This window comes from Salvelinus alpinus, chromosome 13 (genome assembly GCF_045679555.1).
Source record: "Salvelinus alpinus chromosome 13, SLU_Salpinus.1, whole genome shotgun sequence".
NCBI lineage: Eukaryota > Metazoa > Chordata > Actinopteri > Salmoniformes > Salmonidae > Salvelinus > Salvelinus alpinus.
Window position 1 is genome coordinate 12856197 of NC_092098.1, and position 22973 is coordinate 12879169.

The 22973-nt window shown below is 40.7% G+C and overlaps 1 protein-coding gene across 3 annotated transcripts in view; it reads right to left on the reverse strand.

The window, feature by feature from the left end:
• Window positions 1-19676, reverse strand: part of LOC139537129 (transmembrane protein 164-like) — a 57759-nt gene extending 38083 nt beyond the window's left edge. The window contains exon 1 of one of the 3 annotated variants that reach the window (XM_071338069.1): window positions 19601-19676. In XM_071338069.1, coding sequence (XP_071194170.1) covers window positions 19601-19660 — 60 coding nt within the window. In that variant the 5' untranslated portion in view covers window positions 19661-19676. Of the gene's footprint in view, window positions 1-18190; window positions 19382-19581 lie in introns of those variants that run through there. The other 2 variants (XM_071338070.1, XM_071338068.1) reach the window with 2 other exon arrangements.
• Between the last annotated feature and the right edge of the window lie 3297 nt (window positions 19677-22973).

The window sequence follows — 22973 nt, forward strand, 5'->3', positions numbered from 1 at the left end:
GGTGGTAAATAGACAGCTACGGAAAATATAAAAACTCTTGGTAAATAGTGTGGTCTACAGCTTATCATGAGATACTCTACCTCAGGCAAGCAAAATCTCAAGACTTAATGACATTTCTTGCACCAGCTGTTATTGAGAAATAGACAGACCGCCACCCCTTGTCTAATTGGAGGCAGCTGTTCCATCTTGCCGATGCACGGAAAACCCAGCCAGCTGTATGTTATCCATGTTGTCGTTCAGCCACAACTCGGTGAAACATAAGATAGTAGTTTTGAATGTCCCATTGGTAGGATAGTCTTGATTGGAGCTCAACCATTTTGTTATCCAATGATTGCACGTTGGCTAATAGGACTGATGGTAGAGGCAGATTACCCACTCGCTATCGGATCCTTACAAGGCACCCCGACATCTCTTGTCTCTTCTTCATGCGAATGACGGAGATTTGGGCCTTTTCCGGTGTCTGAAGTAAATCCTTTGCGTCCGACTCGTTAAAGAAAAATCTTCATCCAGTACGAGGTGAGTAATGGCTGTCCTGATATCCAGAAGCTCTTTTCGGTCATAAGAGACGCTGGCAGAAACATTATGTACAAAATAAGTTACAAATAACGCAAAAAACACACACACAATAGTTTAGGAGCCCGTAAAACGGCAGCCATCTCCCTCAGGTGCCATATAAAGTCTCACATGGAAAGGCAAACAGATTTGTCCTCTGTAGCACCATTGACTCCATTGATCAGCCAAAATAAACTTAATACATCAATGCATGCACACACTCCTATTGAATATGCATTCACTTGTATTGTGAGTAGGCCTATGCCATCTTAATTTACCCAGTTCATCAAGAGATTTAGCATTCAAATACAAGTATTACCATTATGTTGTTATGGTGCTACAGATGACAATCTGTTTTCCTTCCATGTGGGACTTATATTTGGCTACAGATCAACATTTGCATAGAAGCATCACCCCAGCATATCACGCATGTATGGAAGGACATAATATAGGCATTAGAGGTCGACAGATTAATCGGAATGGCCGATTAATTAGGGCCGATTTCAAGTTTTCATAATTGGTAATCGGCATTTTTGGATACCGATTATGGCCAATTACATTGCACTCAACGAGGAGATTGCGTGGCAGGCTGACTACCTGTTACGCGAGTGCAGCAAGGAGCCAAGGTAAGTTGCTAGCTAGCATTAAACTTATCTTAACATAATCACTAGTTAACTACACATGGTTGATGATATTACTAGTTCATCTACCTTGTCGTGCGTTGCATATAATCGTTGCGGTGCCTGTTAATTTATCATCGAATCACAGCCTACTTCGCCAAACGGGTGATGATTTAACAAGCGCATTTGTGAAAAAAGCACTGTCGTTGCACCAATGTACTTAACCATAAACATCAATGCCTTTCTTAAAAGCAATACACAAGTATATATTTTTAAACCTGTATATTTACTTAATATTGCCTGCTAACATGAATTTATTTTAACTGGGGGAATTGTGTCACTTCTCTTGCATTCTGTGCAAGCAGTCAGGGTATATGCAGCAGCTTGGGCTGCCTGGCTCGTTGCGAACTGTGTGAAGACCATTTCTTTCTAACAAAGACCCTAATTAATTTGCCAGAACTGTACATAGTTATGACATAACATTGACGGTTGTGCAATGTAACAGCAATATTTAGACTTAGGGATGCCACCTGTTAGATAAAATACGGAACGGTTCCGTATTTCACTGAAAGAATAAACTTTTTGTTTTCGAAATGATAGTTTCCGGATTTGACCATATTAAATGACCTAAGGCTCATATTTCTGTGTGTTATTATATTATAATTAAGTCATTTGCCAGCAGCTCTTCACTGTGCTTCAAGCATTGTGCTTCCTGACGGGCCGCCCCCAGGTGGTGAGGGTAGGTAGCAACAGATCTGCCACGCTGATCCTCAACACTAGAGCTCCCCAGGGGTGCGTGCTCAGTCCCCTCCTGTACTCCCTGTTCACCCACGACTGCATGGCCAGGCACGACTCCAACACCATCATTAAGTTTGCAGACGACACAACAGTGGTAGGCCTGATCACCAACAACGACGAGACAGCCTATAGGGAGGAAGTCAGAGACCTGGCCGGGTGGTGGCAGAATAACAACCTATCCCTCAATGTAACCAAGACAATGGAGATGATTGTGGACTACAGGAAAAGGAGGACTGAGCACGCCCCCATTCTCATCGACGGGGCAGTAGTGGAATAGGTTGAGAGCTTCAAGTTCCTTGGTGTCCACATCAACAAAAATGGTCCAAACACACCAAGACAGTCATGAAGAGGGCACGACAAAGCCTATTCCCCCTCAGGAAACGAAAAAGATTTGGCATGTGTCCTGAGATCCTCAAAAGGTTCTACAGCTGCAACATCGAGAGCATCCTGACTGGTACGGCAATTGCTCGGCCTCTGACGCAAGGCACTACAGAGGGTAGTGCGTACGGCCCAGTACATCACTGGGGCTAAGCTGCCTGCCATCCAGGACCTCTACACCAGGCAGTGTCAGAGGAAGGCTCTAAAAATTGTCTAAGACCCCAGCCACCCCAGACAGACTGTTCTCTCTCCTACTGCATGGCAAGCGGTACCAGAGTGCCAAGTCTAGGACAAAACGGATTCTCAACAGTTTTTACCCCCAAGCCATAAGACTCCTGAACAGGTAATCAAATGGCTACCCGGACTATTTGCATTGTGTGCCACACCCCCAACTCCTCTTTTACGCTGCTCCTACTCTCTGTTTATCATATATGCATAGTCACTTTAACTATACATTCATGTACATACTACCTCAAATTGGGCCGACCAACCAGTGCTCCCACACATTGGCTAACCGGGCTATCTGCATTGTGTACCACCCACCAACCCCTCTTTTACGCTACTGCTACTCTCTGTTCATCATATATGCATAGTCACTTTAACCATATCTACATGTACTTACTACCTCAAATCAGCCTAACCGGTGTCTGTATGTAGCCTCGCTACTTTTATAGCCTCGCTACTGTATATAGCCTGTCTTTATACTGTTGTTTTATTTCTTTACCTACCTATTGTTCACCTAATACAGGCTCTAACCAATAGTGCAAAAAAGGTAAGTGAGCATTTCACTGTTGTATTCGGAGCACGTGACAAATAAACATTGATTTGATTTATGACTTCAAGCCTATCAACTCCCGAGATTAGGCTGGCAATACTATAGTGCCTATAAGAACATCCAATAGTCAAAGGTATATGAAATACAAATGGTATAGAGAGAAATAGTCCTATAATTCCTATTATAACTACAACCTAAAACTTCTTTACTGGGAATATTGAAGACTCATGTTAAAATGAACCACCAGCTTTCATATGTTCTCATGTTCTGAGCAAGGAACTTAAACGGTAGCTTTTTTTCATGGCAAATATTGCACTTTGTTTTTGCATTATTTAAACCAAATTGAACATGTTTCATTATATATTTGAGACTAAATTAATTTCATTGATGTATTATATTAAGTTCAAATAAAAGTGTTCATTCAATATTGTTGTAATTGTCATTATTACAAATATATATATAAAAATCGACATCGGCTTTTTTTGGTCCTCCAATAAATCAGTATCGGTGTTGAAAAATCATAAATCGGTTGACCTCTAATAGGCACTGCTGTTAGTTTGAGAATATAAAATAACATATTCAATCCAAATGGCCCAACGGTCATGATTTGTGATCAAGGATGCTTATGAATTATTATTATTTTCTCCAGCTGTCAGGACGCATCTCGAAACAACTCAGCTGCCAGGACAAAATTCTAAATGACTCAGTTGGCTAGTTCAGCTATCTGTCAAGAAATGGGAGGGATGTAACACTGAGCACTGATGGAGGGATTGTGCGTTCCTGGTGTAATTCGGGCAGTTGTTGTTGCCATTCTGTACCTGTTGGTGTGATGTTCGGATGTACCGATCCTGTGCAGGTGTTGTTACACGTGGTCTGCCACTGCGAGGATGATCAGCTGTCCGTCCTGTCTCCCTGTCTTAGGCGTCTCACAGTCCGGACATTGCAATTTATTGCCCTGGCCACATCTGCAGTCCTCAAGCCTCCTTGCAGCATGCCTAAGGCACTTTCACGCATATGAGCAGGGACCCTGGGCATCTTTCTTTTGGTGTTTTTCAGAGTCAGTAGAAAGGTCTCTTCAGTGTCCTAAGTTTTCTTAACTGTGACCTTAATTGCCTACCATCTGTAAGCTGGTATTGTCTTAACGACCGTTCCACAGGTGCATGTTCATTAATTGTTTATGGTTCATTGAACAAGCATGGGAGGCAGTGTTTAAAACCCTTTACAATTAAGATCTGTGAAGTTATTTGGGTCCTGAAAAAGGGACATTTTGCTGAGTTTATATCCAGTCCCCCCATTTGAAGATAGTGCCCGCTCTAGCCGTAAACAAGATTTGCAGCAAAACATTTGAATGACCCCCCTTTCTTGATGCCGGAGAGAAAAATAGAATTTAAAAAAAATTGTTAATTTCCTGCAATTCTACACATTTTGCCACTGGGCAGAGAGAAAATGTGGCAGTTTAAAAGCTAATTTCCAGCCATTTTAAAGGTTTTACTACGAGTTATGCCATGTTAATATGACATCCAAGTGAGAATAACTAACCAAATCAATGGCGACCCCCTGGGCATGTGCCCTGCGAGCCCAGACAGCATTCGGCCATGATTACTACAAGAGTATGTGGACACCTGCTCGTCAAACATCTCATTCCAAAATCATGGGCATTAAAATAGAGTTGGTCCCCCCTCTGCTGCTATAGCAGCCTTCACTCTTCTGGGAAGGCTTTCCACTAATGTTGAAACATTGCTGCGGCTTCCATTCAGCCACAAGAGCATGAGTGAGGTTGGGCATTGATGTTGGGCAACTAGATCTGGCTCGCAGTTGGCGCTGCAATTCATCCCAAAGGTGTTTGATGGGGTTGCGGTCAGGGCAGTCAAGTTCTTCCACACCGGTCAACAAACCTTTTCTGTATGGACTTTGTGCACGGGGGCATTGTTATACTGAAACAGGAAAGGACCTTTCCCAAACTGTTGCCACAAAGTTGGAAGCTTAGAATCGTCTAGAATGTCATTGCATGCTGTTGCGTTAAGATTTCCCTTCACCTACCACTTTGCGGCTGAGGTGTTGTTGCTCCTATACATTTCCACTTCACAATAACATCACTTACAGTTGACCGGGGCAGCTGTAGCAGGGCAGAAATTTGACGAACTGACTTGTTGGAAAGGTAGCATCCTATGACGGTGCCATGTCGAAAGTCATTGAGCTTTTCGGTCAAGGCCATTCTACTGACATTGTTTGTCTATGGAGATTGCATGGCTGTGTGCTCGATATTATACACCTGTCAGCAATGGCTGAGGCTGAAATAGCCAAATCCACTAATTTGAATGTGTGTCCACATAATTGTGTGTATATACTGTATCTGACGGCAAACATTTAGTAATAAATTGCCTACAAGTGTAACGTTCTGATGTTCGTCGCACAACAGACTTGCTGATAGATATAGAACGCTATGGACTCACCAGTGCCCGCTTTCTCCCGTTGTGCTATTTACAAACACACACGTGACTGGCACAACCGTTACGGGGATCTACACGGTAAGCTTCATAATGTAAAATACTGTGACAGGTGAAATGAAGAAAGCAATCAGATTTTTCTCCTAACGTATTGCACAAGTTGACTGAATGTAGTATCTTAAGCGTTCTACAAATATTAAAATGTATTGACAAACTTCAAAAATAAATAGTTTTGGCGGTATTGAAAAACCATCCCGTGGCTTTTTCCAAATAGCCTGGTACACCGCCCAATCCTAGAGACTTTGCCATACAAATTGGCAGGTTCTCACTGATATGGTATCTACAGCAGCGGTGTGTGTAAAATCACTGGGGAAGCCAAGACCAAAAAAAAGGCATATTACAACCCGTGTTGTGATAGTTGTATTGTTTGCTCTATAACCTGTTAGTTCATATGCCTTGCCACTGTGATATATTAGGCCTGAGGCCAAGACAAGTCATCAGTGGCAAAATAAATTCAACCACACCTTTGTTTCATTACAAAACCGTAGAGCAACATCTGTCCAGTGAAGTCCACAAACAGTTAGTTACATGGCCTACAGCATGGCAAAGCAAGGTAAATGTGTCCGACAATTTCGGACTACTAAACGATTGATTTAGAACCACGGAGTTACCGCAAGTCGCAAAGAAAACAGGAGCGGCCTCCACTATTCCAGCACCATTTCAACATCTACTCACCTATGCTAAGTCTAATACAGTGACAACTAAAAGACACCAAAAATGATTTAGTCCAGTCAAGCTAAATATATTGTGGCTGTCCATGGTACTGATTTCTGTGTGCAAGTAGAAAAAAAACATGTTGACTCACCCTACTTGTAGAGGAGTAATGCCATCCTCTTTCATGTTGCCTAAACTGTCATACAGTACACTCTTTTCATTTATGTTGTCCTAGTCTACCTGGCTAAAATGCTTGCTCGCTAGCCTAACTTACTTTCAAGGACAACGATGCGCCAGGCTAGCTATTTAACATTAGACTTCTACATTTTCATTTTATTGAACTAGGCAGGCAAGTCAGTTAAGAACAAATTCTTATTTCCAATGACATCTAGCTACATATTGAACTTCCATCCTCTCAGGCCAGGGGCACAATGTATGAATTTATGGTTGGATCAGAATCACTGTTATAATCATTAGCCAGTACGAAGAATTAAGTAAAACCACAAGTCCAAATCCCTATCTTCATCCATGGCTAATTTAGGAAAAGGACAATTTTAGCTAGCTAGCCACTGGAGGACAACACAATGAGATGCAACAATCCAAGTTTTTTTCCCGTCAATGACATTTGGCTTCTGATGTGATCGGTCTGATGCTTTCTTGACACTTTTTTTGGTGCGCCAGGACCATTCACAGCTGAGCTCACTCAGTTGCTTTCTCTGGTGAGATACATTTCCTTCAATTTGCAAGAGGCTGAATGTATGAAAAACAGAGAGACGAAAGATACAAATTAATGTCAAATTTTTTTCGTACATTTTTTGGGGAAGCCTGGCTTCCCTTGACATCCATGAATACACACCACTGGGTATCTAACATCAAAAAAAAAATTTGGGCCAAGGCATGGAAGGCTTGGCGCATTTTTATTTGCATGTCCAGGCAGGTAACTGAATGTGCAGCACCAAGGGAAGGATCCATTCCAGAATCCGGAGTGCTAAGCCCTGCGGTCATATATTTCCTGTTCTCTGCTGGGTGCTATAGCATAGTGAGCCATGTTGTCATCTGCTTAGTTGTGTTGTTCAGTACAATAGACCCTTATGAATACCACAGCTGGCCCATTCTCCCCCAACACCAATTAAAGAAGCATACATTCTTCTAACCCAGGATAATCAATCTCCAGAGACTGGTTCAGCTCATATTCAATCCAACATCCTGGGACATACACATGGGACAATTCTCTTTCCAGGGATATCATTATGGGTGCTATTTAATGAGATAATGACAGGACAAAGCATTAGTTATTTGAGTGCACGGCTGCACGCTGTGCTTTGGTTCCAGTGAGATGACGGTGTGTAACAATGGGAAGCCTGAGATGAAAATGCAGAATGCAATCCAAACAGATCAATGTCCAGGTGGCAGACTTACAAGATCTAGAAGCCTCTAGGTTACAACTCAGCTGTGAATGGTCCTGGCGCACCAAAAAAAGTGTCAAGAAAGCATCAGACCGATCACATCAGAAGCCAAACGTCACTCAGTTGCCCTGGGTGTAGGTACCTAACCCCATAGACCTCTCTGGCACTCACCTCTGCATAGCTCATAAGTGACGGCTTTTATTTAACTAGGCAAGTCAGTGTGTGTGTGTGTGTATGTATATCTAGCTACCTAGTTTAAATATTAACAATACTGCCACAGCAGTATAAGATTTGATTAACACTTGATTGAGCCTTCATCATCATCAATATTCGGTCTGGTTGGCTGATACCCGCAGCAGAGAGAGGCAGAAAGACAGTGAGGAGCGGCTACATCAACAACCCTCCGACCCAACTCTATCCCATCTTCAGTTGCACATGTGTTAGGGCAGCAGCAACACAGGTAGTCTAGCTAACCACCTTATTAGGGCTGGGCAGTATACCCTATTTTACTATACACCGGTATAGATGCATGGACTGGTTTGGGTTTTTACTTCACCTTCTATAGCGGTTTTTCAATGTTTGGTTTGTTAAGTGTGATGCGCATACCACACCAAGCCCTGCCCTGTCACTCAAGGAAAGCAGTTGCTTAACCATGGAGTCACACATTTTCTTGCCATTTACTCTGCAGTCTGCATGGTCAAATGGATGCAAAAAGATGTTGGTGAAAACGATACTGCTTTCCACAAGCATTCTACAATTACACTACTAGTTTGTGTTCCTTACTCTCTGCTAGTTTGCCTTAGCCACTAATGCTAATCACTAGTTAGCTAGCTTGCTAAATGTACTAAGAGTAAGAGCAAACTTAGATAGCTAATACAGTAATATTGTAGGCCTAGATAATCATATTGTTTGTGCAACGGTATCTTATATCAGAGAGGAATAGGTGAAACATGAATAGCTTAGCTAGCTTGCTAGCTACATGAGGTAAGAAAACATGGAACGTAACATCTAATTAGGGTCCCCTGGAAACATTGACCAACACTTTGGTTCCTACCCTGTCAATAATTCCTCCCTGGCTTATTCATTTGTTATGTCAAACAATGCATTCAAGGTGCTGTCCACTATATGTGACTTGTTTCAGGAAACTAGGCGTATGTCGCGTGTCACTACTTCACAGGAGAGCCATTTGAAAGTAAACTTTTTTTTGACAGAAATGCCTTCTGGAACATGTGAACTTTCATGTGCCTTAATAACAAACTTGTATGCCATCTGTAAATATGAATATAATTATGAGCCTAGTTGGTTTAGCCACAGAAAAAGAAAGCAACCTTCCCGCTAGCCATGATTTGCTGAAATAATAAGTGGGCTGGACACACCATGAGATGAGTTTGGATTGTCTGCCATGTAGCACACTTCTGTCTATTGCGCTGGTCAGGTAGGTAATCCTGTCTAACGTATTTATAAAAAAATATATATTAAAAAAAAATATATATATATATATATATATATATATATATATATATATATATATATATATATATATATATATATATATATATATATATATATATATATATATATATATACACACACACACACACAGTGGGGCAAAAAAGTATTTAGTCAGCCACCAATTGTGCAAGTTCTCCCACTTAAAAAGATGAGGCCTGTAATTTTCATCATAGGTACACTTCAACTATGACAGACAAAATGAGAATTTGCAAATTATTTATTTGCAAATTATGGTGGAAAGTAAGTATTTGGTCAATAACAAAAGTTTCTCAATACTTTGTTATATACCCTTTGTTGGCAATGACCAGGTCAAACGTTTTCTGTAAGTCTTCACAAGGTTTTCACACACTGTTGCTGGTATTTTGGCCCATTCCTCCATGCAGATCTCCTCTAGAGCAGTGATGTTTTGGGGCTGTTGCTGGGCAACGCGGACTTTCAACTCCCTCCAAAGATTTTCTATGGGGTTGAGATCTGGAGACTGGCTAGGCCACTCCAGGACCTTGAAATGCTTCTTACGAAGCCACTCCTTCGTTGCCCGGGCGGTGTGTTTGGGATCATTGTCATGCTGAAAGACCCAGCCACGTTTCATCTTCAATGCCCTTGCTGATGGAAGGAGGTTTTCACTCAAAATCTCACGATACATGGCCCCATTCATTCTTTCCTCTACACGGATCAGTCGTCCTGGTCCCTTTGCAGAAAAACAGCCCCAAAGCATGATGTTTCCACCCCCATGCTTCACAGTAGGTATGGTGTTCTTTGGATGCAACTCAGCATTCTTTGTCCTCCAAACACGACGAGTTGAGTTTTTACCAAAAAGTTATATTTTGGTTTCATCTGACCATATGACATTCTCCCAATCTTCTTCTGGATCATCCAAATGCTCTCTAGCAAACTTCAGACGGGCCTGGACATGTACTGTCTTAAGCAAGGGGACACCTCTCGCACTGCAGGATTTGAGTCCCTGGCACCGTAGTGTGTTACTGATGGTAGGCTTTGTTACTTTGGTCCCAGCTCTCTGCAGGTCATTCACTAGGTCCCCCCGTGTGGTTCTGGGATTTTTGCTCACCGTTCCTGTGATCATTTTGACCCCACGGGGTGAGATCTTGCGTGGAGCCCCAGATCGAGGGAGATTATCAGTGGTCTTGTATGTCTTCCATTTCCTAATAATTGCTCCCACAGTTGATTTCTTCAAACCAAGCTGCTTACCTATTGCAGATTCAGTCTTCCCAGCCTGGTGCAGGTCTACAGTTTTGTTTCTGGTGTCCTTTGACAGCTCTTTGGTCTTGGCCATAGTGGAGTTTGGAGTGTGACTGAGGTTGTGGACAGGTGTCTTTTATACTGATAACAAGTTCAAACAGGTGCCATTAAAATACAGGTAATGAGTGGAGGACAGAGGAGCCTCTTAAAGAAGAAGTTACAGGTCTGTGAGAGCCAGAAATCTTGCTTGTTTGTAGGTGACCAAATACTTATTTTCCACCATAATTTGCAAATAAATTCATAAAAAATCCTACAATGTGATTTTCTGGATTTTTTTCCCTCATTTTGTCTGTCATAGTTGAAGTGTCCCTATGATGAAAATTACAGGCCTCTCATCTTTTTAAGTGGGAGAACTTGCACAATTGGTGGCTGACTAAATACCTTTTTGCCCCACTGTATGTATGTATGTATGTATGTATGTATGTATATATATATATATATATATATAGTATTATTATAGTAGAACTGCATAAGTGTTGCTCTCCACTTTCTGGAGGACCGAGTTTTGAAATCAGTGGAATTAGAGTATGATAGCTAGGAGATGGAGAAAACACCTGTCTCTCGATTACATCTTCAAACTAAGGACAACCATGGCATCTGTGAAGAAGAGGGAGAGGCGTCCACCCATGTATACAGGTAAGAATATAGCCAGCTAAAGTTTCAGATATTACACATTTCAAATTTTGCCAGAAAGTCATTTTCATTTCAAGTTAAAGTGTACTGTTAGCTAGCTAGCTAACGTTATGTGTATGATCTGTGTAGTAGTATTATTCCCATCTAAAACATCAGCTGTCAGAGCAGCTTACCGATCACTGTACCTGTACACACCCAACTACCTCATCCCCATATTATTACTTACCCTCTTGCTCTTTTGCACCCCAGTATCTCTACTTACACATCATCATCTGCACATCTATCACTCCAGTATTAATGCTAAATTGTAATTATTTCGCCTCTATGGCCTATTTATTGCCTACCTCCTTACTCTTCTACATTTGCACACACTGTACATAGATTTTTCTATTTTTCTTTCCTAATGTGTTATTGACTGTATGTTTGTTTATGTGTAACTCTGTGTTGCTGTTTTTGTCGCACTGCTTTGCTTTATCTTGGCCAGGCCGCAGTTGTAAATGAGAACTTGTTCTCAACTGGCCTACCTGGTTAAATAAAGGTGAAATGAAAATAAATCTGAGCCATTTGCTTTGCTAGTTAAAGCCTAATGTTAGCTAGCTAACATTGAACCGGGTTGGTTAGCTCAAGCAGGGTAGTAACGTCATGGGTTGGGATTATGGTTAATTGTTTAGCTAGCTAGCTACATGACTTAACAAAAGACTCCACTATGCAAGTAACCATTTCAATAGAATGTTAATGATGTCACTGCGAAAACTGTTGATAGATGTAGCTGGTAAATTCACTCCGATTTCAGAGCACTCGTCTGAGTGTGCCAGAGCACAGAATAACTGATGAATTTACAAACGCTCAACACCCGTTGATTACGGACGGTGTCAGTAAACTTGGCAAAAAAAATAATTGTTGCCAGCAGCACAGTTGCAGTCACCAACGGTCTGGATAACATAAAAACAGCCTAACCAACTCTGCTAGGGCGAGTAAAATGGTCAGAGTGAGTTCTCTCATTTGTGTCTGGAAGTAGCTAGTAAGCTAGTCAATGTTAGCCAGTTAGCTTTGGTGCTTCACTGCTGTTGTTAGGAAAGAAAGCTGGGATCAACCCTTTCCTCAAGTGAGGTTACAAGTTTATCAACTTTCAAAGCAGAATTACTTTCCCATTGTTCCTCAACTTTCTAGCTCTACTAGAAGTCTCTATCCAATGTAAAAAACACAATTTCCAATTTTGCTCCTAAGATCGAAACGAGCAGGTCGGTCACATATTCTGCTATAGAATAATTATATTTCCACGATTCCAACAGTTCACTAATTAACAAGGCCTTTTTTTCAGCATTGAGCAAATTTCTAGTCTGCCGGGTGCAAACTTAAACATTGTGAAAATTCAACTCCCAGCGCGTTTACTGTGAACACAGGCTTTACCCACTTTAAGATCCAGTTAGCAGTGACCAAGTACGGTACTTTGGCTATTTGATCATACAAGAGTGGCCTACTAGAGGTCGACAGATTATAAGATTTTTCAACGCCGATACCGATTATTGGAGGACCAAAAAAAGCCGATAGCGATTAAATCGGCCGTTTTTTAAAACATGTATTTGTAATAATGACAATTACAACAATACCGAATGAACACTTATTTTAACTTAATACATCAATAAAATCAATTTAGCCTCAAATAAAATGAAACATGTTCAATTTGGTTTAAATAATGCAAAAACAAAGCTTTGGAGAAGAAAGTAAAAGTGCAATATGTGCCATGTAAAAAAGCTAACGTTTAAGTTCCTTGCTCAGAACATGAGAACATATGAAAGCTGGTGGTTCCTTTTAACAGGAGTCTTCAATATTCCCAGGTAAGAAGTTTTAGGTTGTAGTTATAGGAATTATAGGACAATTTCTCTCTATACGATTTGTATTTCATATTCCTTTGACTATTGGATGTTCTTATAGGCGCTATAGTATTGCCAGTGTAACAGTATAGCTTCCGTCCCTCTTCTCGCCCCTGCCTGGGCTCGAACCAGGAACACATCGACAACAGCCACCCTCGAAGCAGTTTTACCCATTGCTCCACAAAAGCCGCAGCCCTTGCAGAGCAAGGGGAACAACCACTCCAAGTCTCAGAGCGAGTGACGTTTTTAACACTGTTAGCGCGCACCCCGCTAACTAGCTAGCCATTTCACATCGGTTACACCAGCCTAATCTCGGGAGTTGATACGCTTGAAGTCATAAACAGCTCAATGCTTGAAGCACAGCGATGAGCTGCTGGCAAAACGCACTAAAGTGCTGTTTGAATGAATGCTTACGAGCCTGCTGGTGCCTACCATCGCTCAGTCAGACTGCTCTATCAAATCATAGACTTAATTATAACATAATAACACACAGAAATACAAGCCGTAGGTCATTAATATGGTCGAATCCGGAAACTATCATCTCGAAAACAAGACGTTTATTCTTTCAGTGAAATACGGAACCATTCCGTATTTTATCTAACGGGTGGCATCCATATGTCTAAATATTCCTGTTACATTGCACAACCTTCAGTGTTATGTAATAATTACGTAAAATTCTGGCAAATTAGGCAGCCCAAACTGTTGCATATACACTGACTCTGCGTGCAATGAACGCAAGAGAAGTGACACAATTTCACCTGGTTAATATTGCCTGCTAATCTGGATTTCTTTTAGCAAAATATGCAGGTTTAAAAATATATACTTCTGTGTATTGATTTTAAGAAAGGCATTGATGTTTATGGTTAGGTACAGTCATGCAACGATTGTGCTTTATTCGCAAATGCGCTTTTGTTAAATCATCCCCGTTTGGCGAAGTTGGCTGTCTTTGTTAGGAAGAAATAGTCTTCACAGAGTTCGCAACTAGCCAGGTTAGCAGGCAATATTAACTAAATATGCAGGTTTAAAAATATATACTTGCGTATTGATTTTAAGAAACGCATTGACGTTTATGGTTAGGTACACATTGGAGCAAGACAGTCCTTTTTTCGCGAATACGCACCGCATCGATTATATGCAACACAGGACACGCTAGATAAACTAGTAATATCATCAACCATGTGTAGTTAACTAGTGATTATGATTGATTGTTTTTTATAAGATAAGTTTAATGCTAGCTAGCAACTTACCTTGGCTTCTTACTGCATTCGCGTAACAGGCAGTCTCCTCATGGAGTGCAATGTAATCAGGTGGTTAGAGCGTTGGACTAGTTAACTGTAAGGTTGCAAGATTGAATCCCCGAGCTGACAAGGTAAAAATCTGTCATTCTGCCCCTGAACAAGGCAGTTAACCCACCGTTCCTAGGTGGGAAAATTGAAAATAAGAATGTGTTCTTAACTGACTTGCCTAGTTAAATAAAGGATAAAGGTGTAAAAAAAGTGTTTTGTTATGAAAACTTGAAAATGGCCATTTTGATTTTTAATCGGCCATTTTGATTAATCGGTCGACCTCTATGGCCTACCATCAAAAACAATGGAGAAAATGCAGCCCATAGCATTTTAACATGGAAATAGCTATCATTCAGCCTACAGAAGCAGCCAATGTGTGGTGTTCAATGTAGGCCTACAACATTCCATGACACTTTGAAAAAAACATGCAAGGCTTGACATGAACCTGTTTATCCACTTGTCCTTCAGACAAGGTGACTGAAAAGGTTTTGTTTGATGCAAGAAACCATTTTTCAAAATAAACTGCATTATTATTCCCATACCATTGTTACAGAGAATAAGACAAATTATGCTACCCTTTGCCTATTGGCTACTTAGCTTATTCAAGCCTGTCTCAAAATACAACACTGCCCCTTTAAAACCAAAAAAAGCTTGACTTGCTTTTCTAAGAAGTCTAGAAATGTATACGTTAGTGCTCTTGTAGGAAGCAATCACTCCCCTATTGCTGACTAAAAAGGATCTATAACTGGGCTAATAACTCACTTACTAGCAACGAATATGAACAAATGTACAAGCGTGGCTACGTTGATACTCTCTTTGATCTCAAAACAAGTGCATCTACTCACGATCGCTCATGCTGTAAATACAGTCCAGTTCAAAGTAAAACGGCACAGATCCATATATGGCAATGGTCTATTTGCATATAGGCAATACAATCCTACTTTGATGCATTTTGTCTACAACAAAATCTCTTGCATAGTTTGTTTTGTTTCAGTATGCTGCATTGAAAGTGACTAATATGGCATTGATTCGATCAGAAGAGCCACAGTAAAGAGAAACGTTGATACTGTTAACAGGGAAAACTCTAGAAAGCTGAGTGAAGTTCAACCTCGTGCTCCTCTCCGTGGGCTGATATTTCTTATGCACGACAGTCTTGGGGCTACTGCAAGCCCGCGGGTGCAGCTTAGAGGAAACATTGGTTGCTACCCTAGGGCCATGACCTGTTCATAAAGGATATTTAGAACTTTTATAAATCAAAAACATTTAAAAATATATATATTGTGATATGATATTTTGGCCATATCACCCAGCCCTACACCAAATACAAAAGCCAGCCATATATCATGAGTTAGATGATGAATAATATGAAGTTACTATTGATAAAACCATCAAAGATAAAGAAATCGAGCTAGCTAACTAGCAGATTTAAAGGAGCTGGGGAGAACTATGTCTTAACCAATATGTGTCTGGTAAATAAGGAGTAAGTGCAAACAAGCTAGATAAATGGTCAAACACTTTGTAGCCTGTGAAAAGGTGTTTTCATATACAGCCGTCAACAGAGTGACTGATTGCAGAGATATGACTGTTGGGGATGGCATTTAATCAGATGTGTAAAAATGTAAAAGATTAGACTGCACCGACTTGCTAACGTTAGCTAGGGTTAGAGGCAATGTTCCCTTCCCTCGAAGGGACTGCCGCGCAGAAGAAATAGCAGCCTGTGCAGAGAAGCACGTGGAGTAGGATTCTAATGCATTGATAGGCCCATACTTGTCACATAACGGTGCGCCATAACCAATCTGAGCTGCAGTATCCCTACATGCAAATAGACCATTGCCAAATATGGATCTGTGCCGTTTACTTCGAACTGGACTGCGTTTACAGCATGTCGCGAGTAGACGTACTCGTTTTGAGCTCAAAGCAAGAGCTGCATGTAGCCACGTGTGTACATTTGATCATATTTGTTGCTAGTAAGTGAGTTATTAGCCCAGTTATAGCTAATTTCTAGTCAGCAATGGGGGAGTGGTTGCTTCCTACAAGAGCACAAAACATGTACATTTCTTGCCATCTTTGAAAAGCAAAGAGCTTTTTTTCTGTCTTAAAGGGGAAGTGTTGTATTGGAGACATGCTTGAATAAGCTAAGTAGCCAATAGGCAGACGGTAGCATAGTTTGTCTGATTCTCTGTGATAATGGTATGTGAATAATAATTATTGTATTTTGTAAAGTGGTTTCTTGAGTCAAACAACATTTTCAGTCACCACCTTGTCTGAAGGACAAGTGGATAAACAGCTTAATGTCAATCCCGACATGTTTTTTTCTCCAAAAGTCTCATGGAATGTAGGCCTACATTTAACACCACACATTGGTTGCTACTGTAGGCTGAATGATAGAACAGCTATGTAAAAATGTTATGGGATGCTTTTTCCCCGATTGTTTTTTTATGGAAGGCAACTCTGATAGGCTACATTTTGATCAAATAGCCACAGTAGCCTACTTGGTCACTGTTATAACTAACTTAAAGCGGGTGCAGCCTCAGTGTTCACAGTAAACGTCCACTAGAAGTTGCAGAGAACTTTCACAACATTCCAGTTTGCACCCAGCAGACCTGAAATTTGCATTTTTTGAAGGAACATCGGTTAGGGGTTATGGTTAGAGTTAGGGGAAGGGTTAGCTAACATGCTAAGTAGTTGCAAAGTAGCAAAATTGCTAAAGTTGTCAGTTATGAGATTCGAACACGCAACCATTGGGTTGCTAGATGTTTGCATTATACACCCACCCATCCACCCTCCTTTCGTTTTTCACTTTAAGTAACCATACCAAACATAAAATATCATACTAATTTGGGTGTCTTGGATTTACATTTACTATTTTACGTCTAGTCTATGAGACAAGGATGTTTACGTTTAGAGACTTGGGCTCCAGTGCCCAATAAACCGACTTTCTTTATGACTGCAGTATCGTTCTAACATGCCCTTTTTCTGATCAATGATCTGAAACTGGTAACATTGCATATTACATGATTCAACATGATCCTTTCAGTTAATTTGAGTGGGATTAAATCAGACAATTACAGTGCAGTGCACCCCTTTGGGAAGAGGGATACTCATGCATGACATTACAACAGATGAGCCCTACCTCCTCAACATCCTCTGTGTTGGGTGCTCTCCAAATGTTGTTGGCTGTGGTTCAATATACACACACACACACCTTATAGTCAGACTGAGGCTGACTGAACAAACCGCTAGTCATGATATCCTCAAATAATTTCTCAATTTCTATTACTTTTCTTCACCATGTGTCTCTAGTTTTGTCCCCTCTTTGCCATCAAGACTCCCTTAAAGTTTAGGCTACATCAATATAACTCAAGAAATAGGGAGTGAGGTTAGTGAATCGGTTTACCATGTCAGATTGTGCTTGAAGTTTTCATCGGTTAAGGAATATTTAATCCTAGTAAGGCATTCCTTTGATTTGACAATTTCCTCCATCATTAATGCTGATTACGCAAGTAAAACACAGGGTTGTTGTAATTAAACTACATAATGTATTGTCATATCCACATGAAAGATATTCATAAATCTACATACAATTAGCTAGTTAAAATTCAAGTGGGTGAGTGTTCTCCAGTCCAGATTGTGAGCTATGTATGCAAAACCTAGAAGTTGAGTGAAAACATGGTAGAACATTTCTACTTAATGTTAGACATGATGGAAAGGCTAAACTGTTTTACAGAGAGGCAGATAAAATGCTTATTTAGTGGATCATGTGCTTTGACAGACACAATGGGCATAATCTTTGTACACAGCATCGGTCTCTACACAGAAATTCACAATGCACATTCAACACTAAAAAAGTAGTGCTGGTAGGCCAATCTTAAATTCAACGTCTGCTAAATGACTTAAATGTCAAATGTAAGTTACAATTTAAACTTGAGATATCTTACCTGCACCATGGTCATAACATGACAAGGATTCAGTAGGTATATCACTGTCTTGGTGGCGAATTTGAATCCGACCTCTACTCCAAACGTCATACACAGAGCAACCAGCAACAGGTTCTTGCCGAAACTGTCTTGTTTCGTCCTTGGCCCATCTTTCGCAATCTCTTTGAGTTCTTTACAAATGTTGATTTTTCTCAGCGCGACGACAACTTCCACGATGGAAATCAGAACCATGACAAAACTCTCGCTGATACGTTGTTGCGGTGCAAGAAAGGCGGCACATTCTGGGCCCCCGTTGCCTTCAAACTTTGGGTCCACGCCGCCATACAACCAGTCTAAAAGACTGTAAATGTTATATCTAGACATATTCCTCTTCTCGTGTTGGAAAAGGTAGGAACAAGACGGAATAAAAGACAGTACACTGACTTCTTGTCGAAACATGAACTGCGGTATTTCACCTCGGCAGTGATCGCTATAAAGCTGAGGCAGAAATGTATCCACCAAAGCTGCCACCGCCTCCTATTCTTAACAAGTAGTAATAGTAGCAACAAATCAGCTAGCTTGCGTGGACGGGCACTCGGTGGCCAACAGTGCCAGTGCGAGACCAAATTCCAGAGTGGGGGGTCTCTAGCAAACTATAGCTGCTTCTCATTGACATGGAAACGTGGACATTCAAATGACAGCTGTGATTACAGTAGCTAACAGCATGTCATGGCCATGTCACCAATTTTCAGTGGAAAATAGCTAACTGCAAGTAATTGCTAACGTTAGCTAGCAGGTGGCAGCAGCATCCGTTTGCCAAATAACGTTATATTGGCTAACCAGTAGGAAGAAAATAGTCCAAAATTCTCTAAAACGTCCAGCTGTAGTTCTTCCGTTGCTATATCTCACCAAGAGAGGTACTTTTCAGCACCCAGTTGCACGATGTGTCACAAACCAGCAGAACTGCAAATATTTTACATCGATCCAGCACAAGTGTGGAAGTAGCTACTGACTGTTAGCTAGCTACTGTATCTAACTAAATGGTTACATTACAACTATATGTCATTTAACGTGCATCGCAAGATACAGTTCTTGCTGCAACGATATTTTATATTAAATAATGTTATAGCTTTGGTCACGAAACCAGTATAGCTCTTTACATCCAGTTAGTCGTAAACCATTTCAATTTGTCTCTACACTAAAATACTTCCTGGATTGGATAGCTGCATTTAACCCCGCCTTCTTCCCAAGGAACGTTCAGTTAACCCCTTGATGCTACACCCTAATGTGTACACATACTGTTACAGCCGATTTGGACATATTTGTATGAAAGACAGAACATACAGAGCTCCATGTACACTTGTGTAAATATATTAAATATTAATGTATATGATGAAATATTAGGTACGTACCTTTATGATTTATATTTACCTGATTGAGATATATTCGTTTGTTAGTGTAACTTAGTTTTTGCCCCCTCCCCTTGCCCATTCATTGTACAGTGTTAAGTGTGTTAGGAGGCAGGAAGTTGGGCCTTCGGGGGGAGGAGTCCTAGCTAGACGCGGGAGCGTTATAGTTTTTTGACCATACAGACAGGTCATATTATGTATTTTCCATGTCAAGTAATCTATGCTTTAAGTTGATTGGAGAATCATTGTTTTGTTAGATATAAGAATAATAAACATTTTTGTTGCACCATATCCCTGGATCTCATTGAATGTTTGGCCGTTTGGAAACCTTGAGTGTGGACTGTATGCGTACGAAACAACCCCGCTTCAGGCTTGGGCAGTGGCTATGGTAAAGAGGAAAGGAAGCCACTACACATACTGTATGCCTATAAATGTACAATATGCTTTATCTGATGTGTAAAAATATATATAAAAAAAACATTCAATAAGAATAACAACAGTGTTCCAGATTTATGGAACAGTTTCCCCTGTCAGATAAGAGAGAGGCAAACACCATTGAGGTTTTAACATTTTAATTTGAGATAGAATCCAATGTATTAAGCTGTTCAAATAAAGTTTATAATTATTATTTCAGTCGACAATTTAGCTTAGTGGACCTATGTTGGGTGTAGCCAACTGTCTTTCGCAGTATCCTCATGTAACGGATGTGAAATGGCTAGCTAGTTAGCGGTGGTGCGCGCTAATAGCCTTTCAATCGATGACGTCACTTGCTCTGAGACCTTGTCCTTGGCCCAGCGATGGGTGACGGTGGGTGACTGTTGTTGATGTGTGCAGAGGGTCCCTGGTTCGCGCCCGGGTCGGGGCGAGGGACGGACTGAAGTTATCACTGTTACACTCAGCAATCGGCCTATTCGATTATGCTGAGTCATTCCCTTTCACACACAAATGGACTGGGACCCAGTAGACTCTTACTACTACTACCAGTCTCTCAATTCTCCATAATAACATCCAATAGGTCACTCCAATAGGTCACTCCTATTAGATTTGCCAGCTGATACACTATTCAATACAGACAGGGAATTTGAGCATGCTATAATTCTGACAGGTTGAACGTCCTCAATCCAGAGTCACTTTACCTTTACCTTTACCTCTACCTACATGTACATATTACCTCAATTACCTCGACTAACCGGTGCCCCTGCACATTGACTCTGTACCAGAACCCCCTGTATGTAGCCTCGCTACTGTTATATTATTGTTGCTCCTTCATTATTTTTATTTTTATTTGAGAGCAACTACTATCACCAACAGTTCAACTGAATATACTGACAGTTAATTTGTTAGTCTTCTATATATCTCCCCATCAAATTCAGGAATGTAAATCCTTGCTCTGGTGTGAAAAACTGTAAAAATGCTTTAAAACTTCTTCCAATGTAATTGTCAACCAGTTTCCCTATGTCACTGACTTCTGACAAATCTTTTATTTTCTTTACCAAGGTTAGTGTAACAACAGGATCTGGGACTAACCATGGAGGAACATCCCTTATCACCACAGAAGGGCCAACCTCCAATTCCCTCAAACCACTACCATCAGCAAGCTTTCCAACTGTACAACCAAAACCACTGCCTAGTCTAATAGTATATTCCCTACAGTCATCTAGAACAGTAGCAGTGGGATGATCAACCTCACAGCCTTTCAGCCTAACCCAATAAGCGAATGAAAATTTATTACGCTGTATATCCAAAGGAATCTCACCTACCTCTACTAATAAGGCAACTGCTCGGCATCCGACCGTAAGGCGCTACAGTGGGTAGTGCGTACGGCCCAGTACATCACCGTGGCCAAGCTTCCTGCCATCTAGGATCTCTATACTAGGCGATGTCAGAGGAAGGCCCCCCAAAAATTTCAAAGACTCCAGTCACCTAAGACATAGACTGTTCTTTTTGCTACCGCATGGCAAGCGGTACCGGAGCGCCAAGTCTAGGTCCAAAAGGCTCCTTAACAGCTTCTATCTCCAAACCATACGTCTGCTGTACAATTAATCAAATGGCCACCCAGACTAATTGCATTGACACCCCCCCCCCCCCCCTTGTTTTTACACTGCTGCTACTTGCTGTTTATTATTAATGCATAGTCACTTTACCCCTACCTACATGTACAAATTATATCGACTAACCTGTACCCCCGCACATTGACGCGGTACCCCCTGTATAGAGCCTCGTTATTGTTATGTCGTTTTCTTGTATATAGCCTCGATATTGTTATTTTATTGTGTTACTTTTGACCATTTTTTACTTAAGTTTATTTGTTAAATCTTTCTTGAAATGCACTGTTGGTTAAGGGCTTATAAGTAGTCATTTCACGGTAAGGTCTACACCTGTTGTATTTGGCGCATGTGACAAATACAATTTGATTTGATACAGATGTTGATTTAAATGAACCAATACATATCCTTAAAGCTATATACTCGATTCTGTCCAGCATCTGAAGCCAAGTCTTCGTCGCTGTTCCAAAAACTATACACCCGTAATCAATTGTCGCCCTGATCAGAGCTCTATAAATATCCATCAACGATTGTCTGTCAGCACCTCATTCATAACCAGAGACCGAGCGCATACGATTCACCACCTTCTTACACTTTGTTTCAACATTTATGGCATGATCTTTCCATGTATATCGCTCATTGAACCAAAGACCCAAATATTTGTACTTAAAAACCCTCCCCATAGACTGTCCATAATGAAACAACTGTATATTATCAGCAACTTTCTTCTTTGAGAAGAACATACACAAGACTTTGCCACTGACAATTTAAAACCCCAGTCAATCGACCATCTTTCAACATCCTCTATAGCTTGTTGAATAAATTTGGTCACATGAGAGACTTTCCTTCCCCTCTTCCAAATAGCTACATCATCAGCATATAGGGAAGCCCCAATGCCCCTACCTACATTCAAAAATACATTGTTAATCATAATATTGAAGAAAATAGGACTGATAGCCCTGCCTTGAGGAATACCATTGTCAATCCCATAGGCATCAGATAAAATGGATCTCATTTTAACTTGAAAAGCTTCTACACCTGCATTGCTTGCTGTTTGAGGTTTTAGGCTGTGTTTCTGTACAGCACTTTGAGATATCAGTTGATGTAAGAAGGGCTATATAAATACATTTGATTTGATTTGATTTTGATTTGATTAAATAAGAAGTCCAAAATCCAGTTATATAATCTCCCACCAATACCAAGTCTTTCTATCTTAATCAGTAGGCTTTCTCTCCACATAGTGTCATGTGCCTTTTCAAAGTCAAAAAATACATTAATCATTACTTCTTTCATGACCAGAGTTTTTTCAGCTTCATTGCTCACCTTTACTAATGCATCCAAAGTAGATCT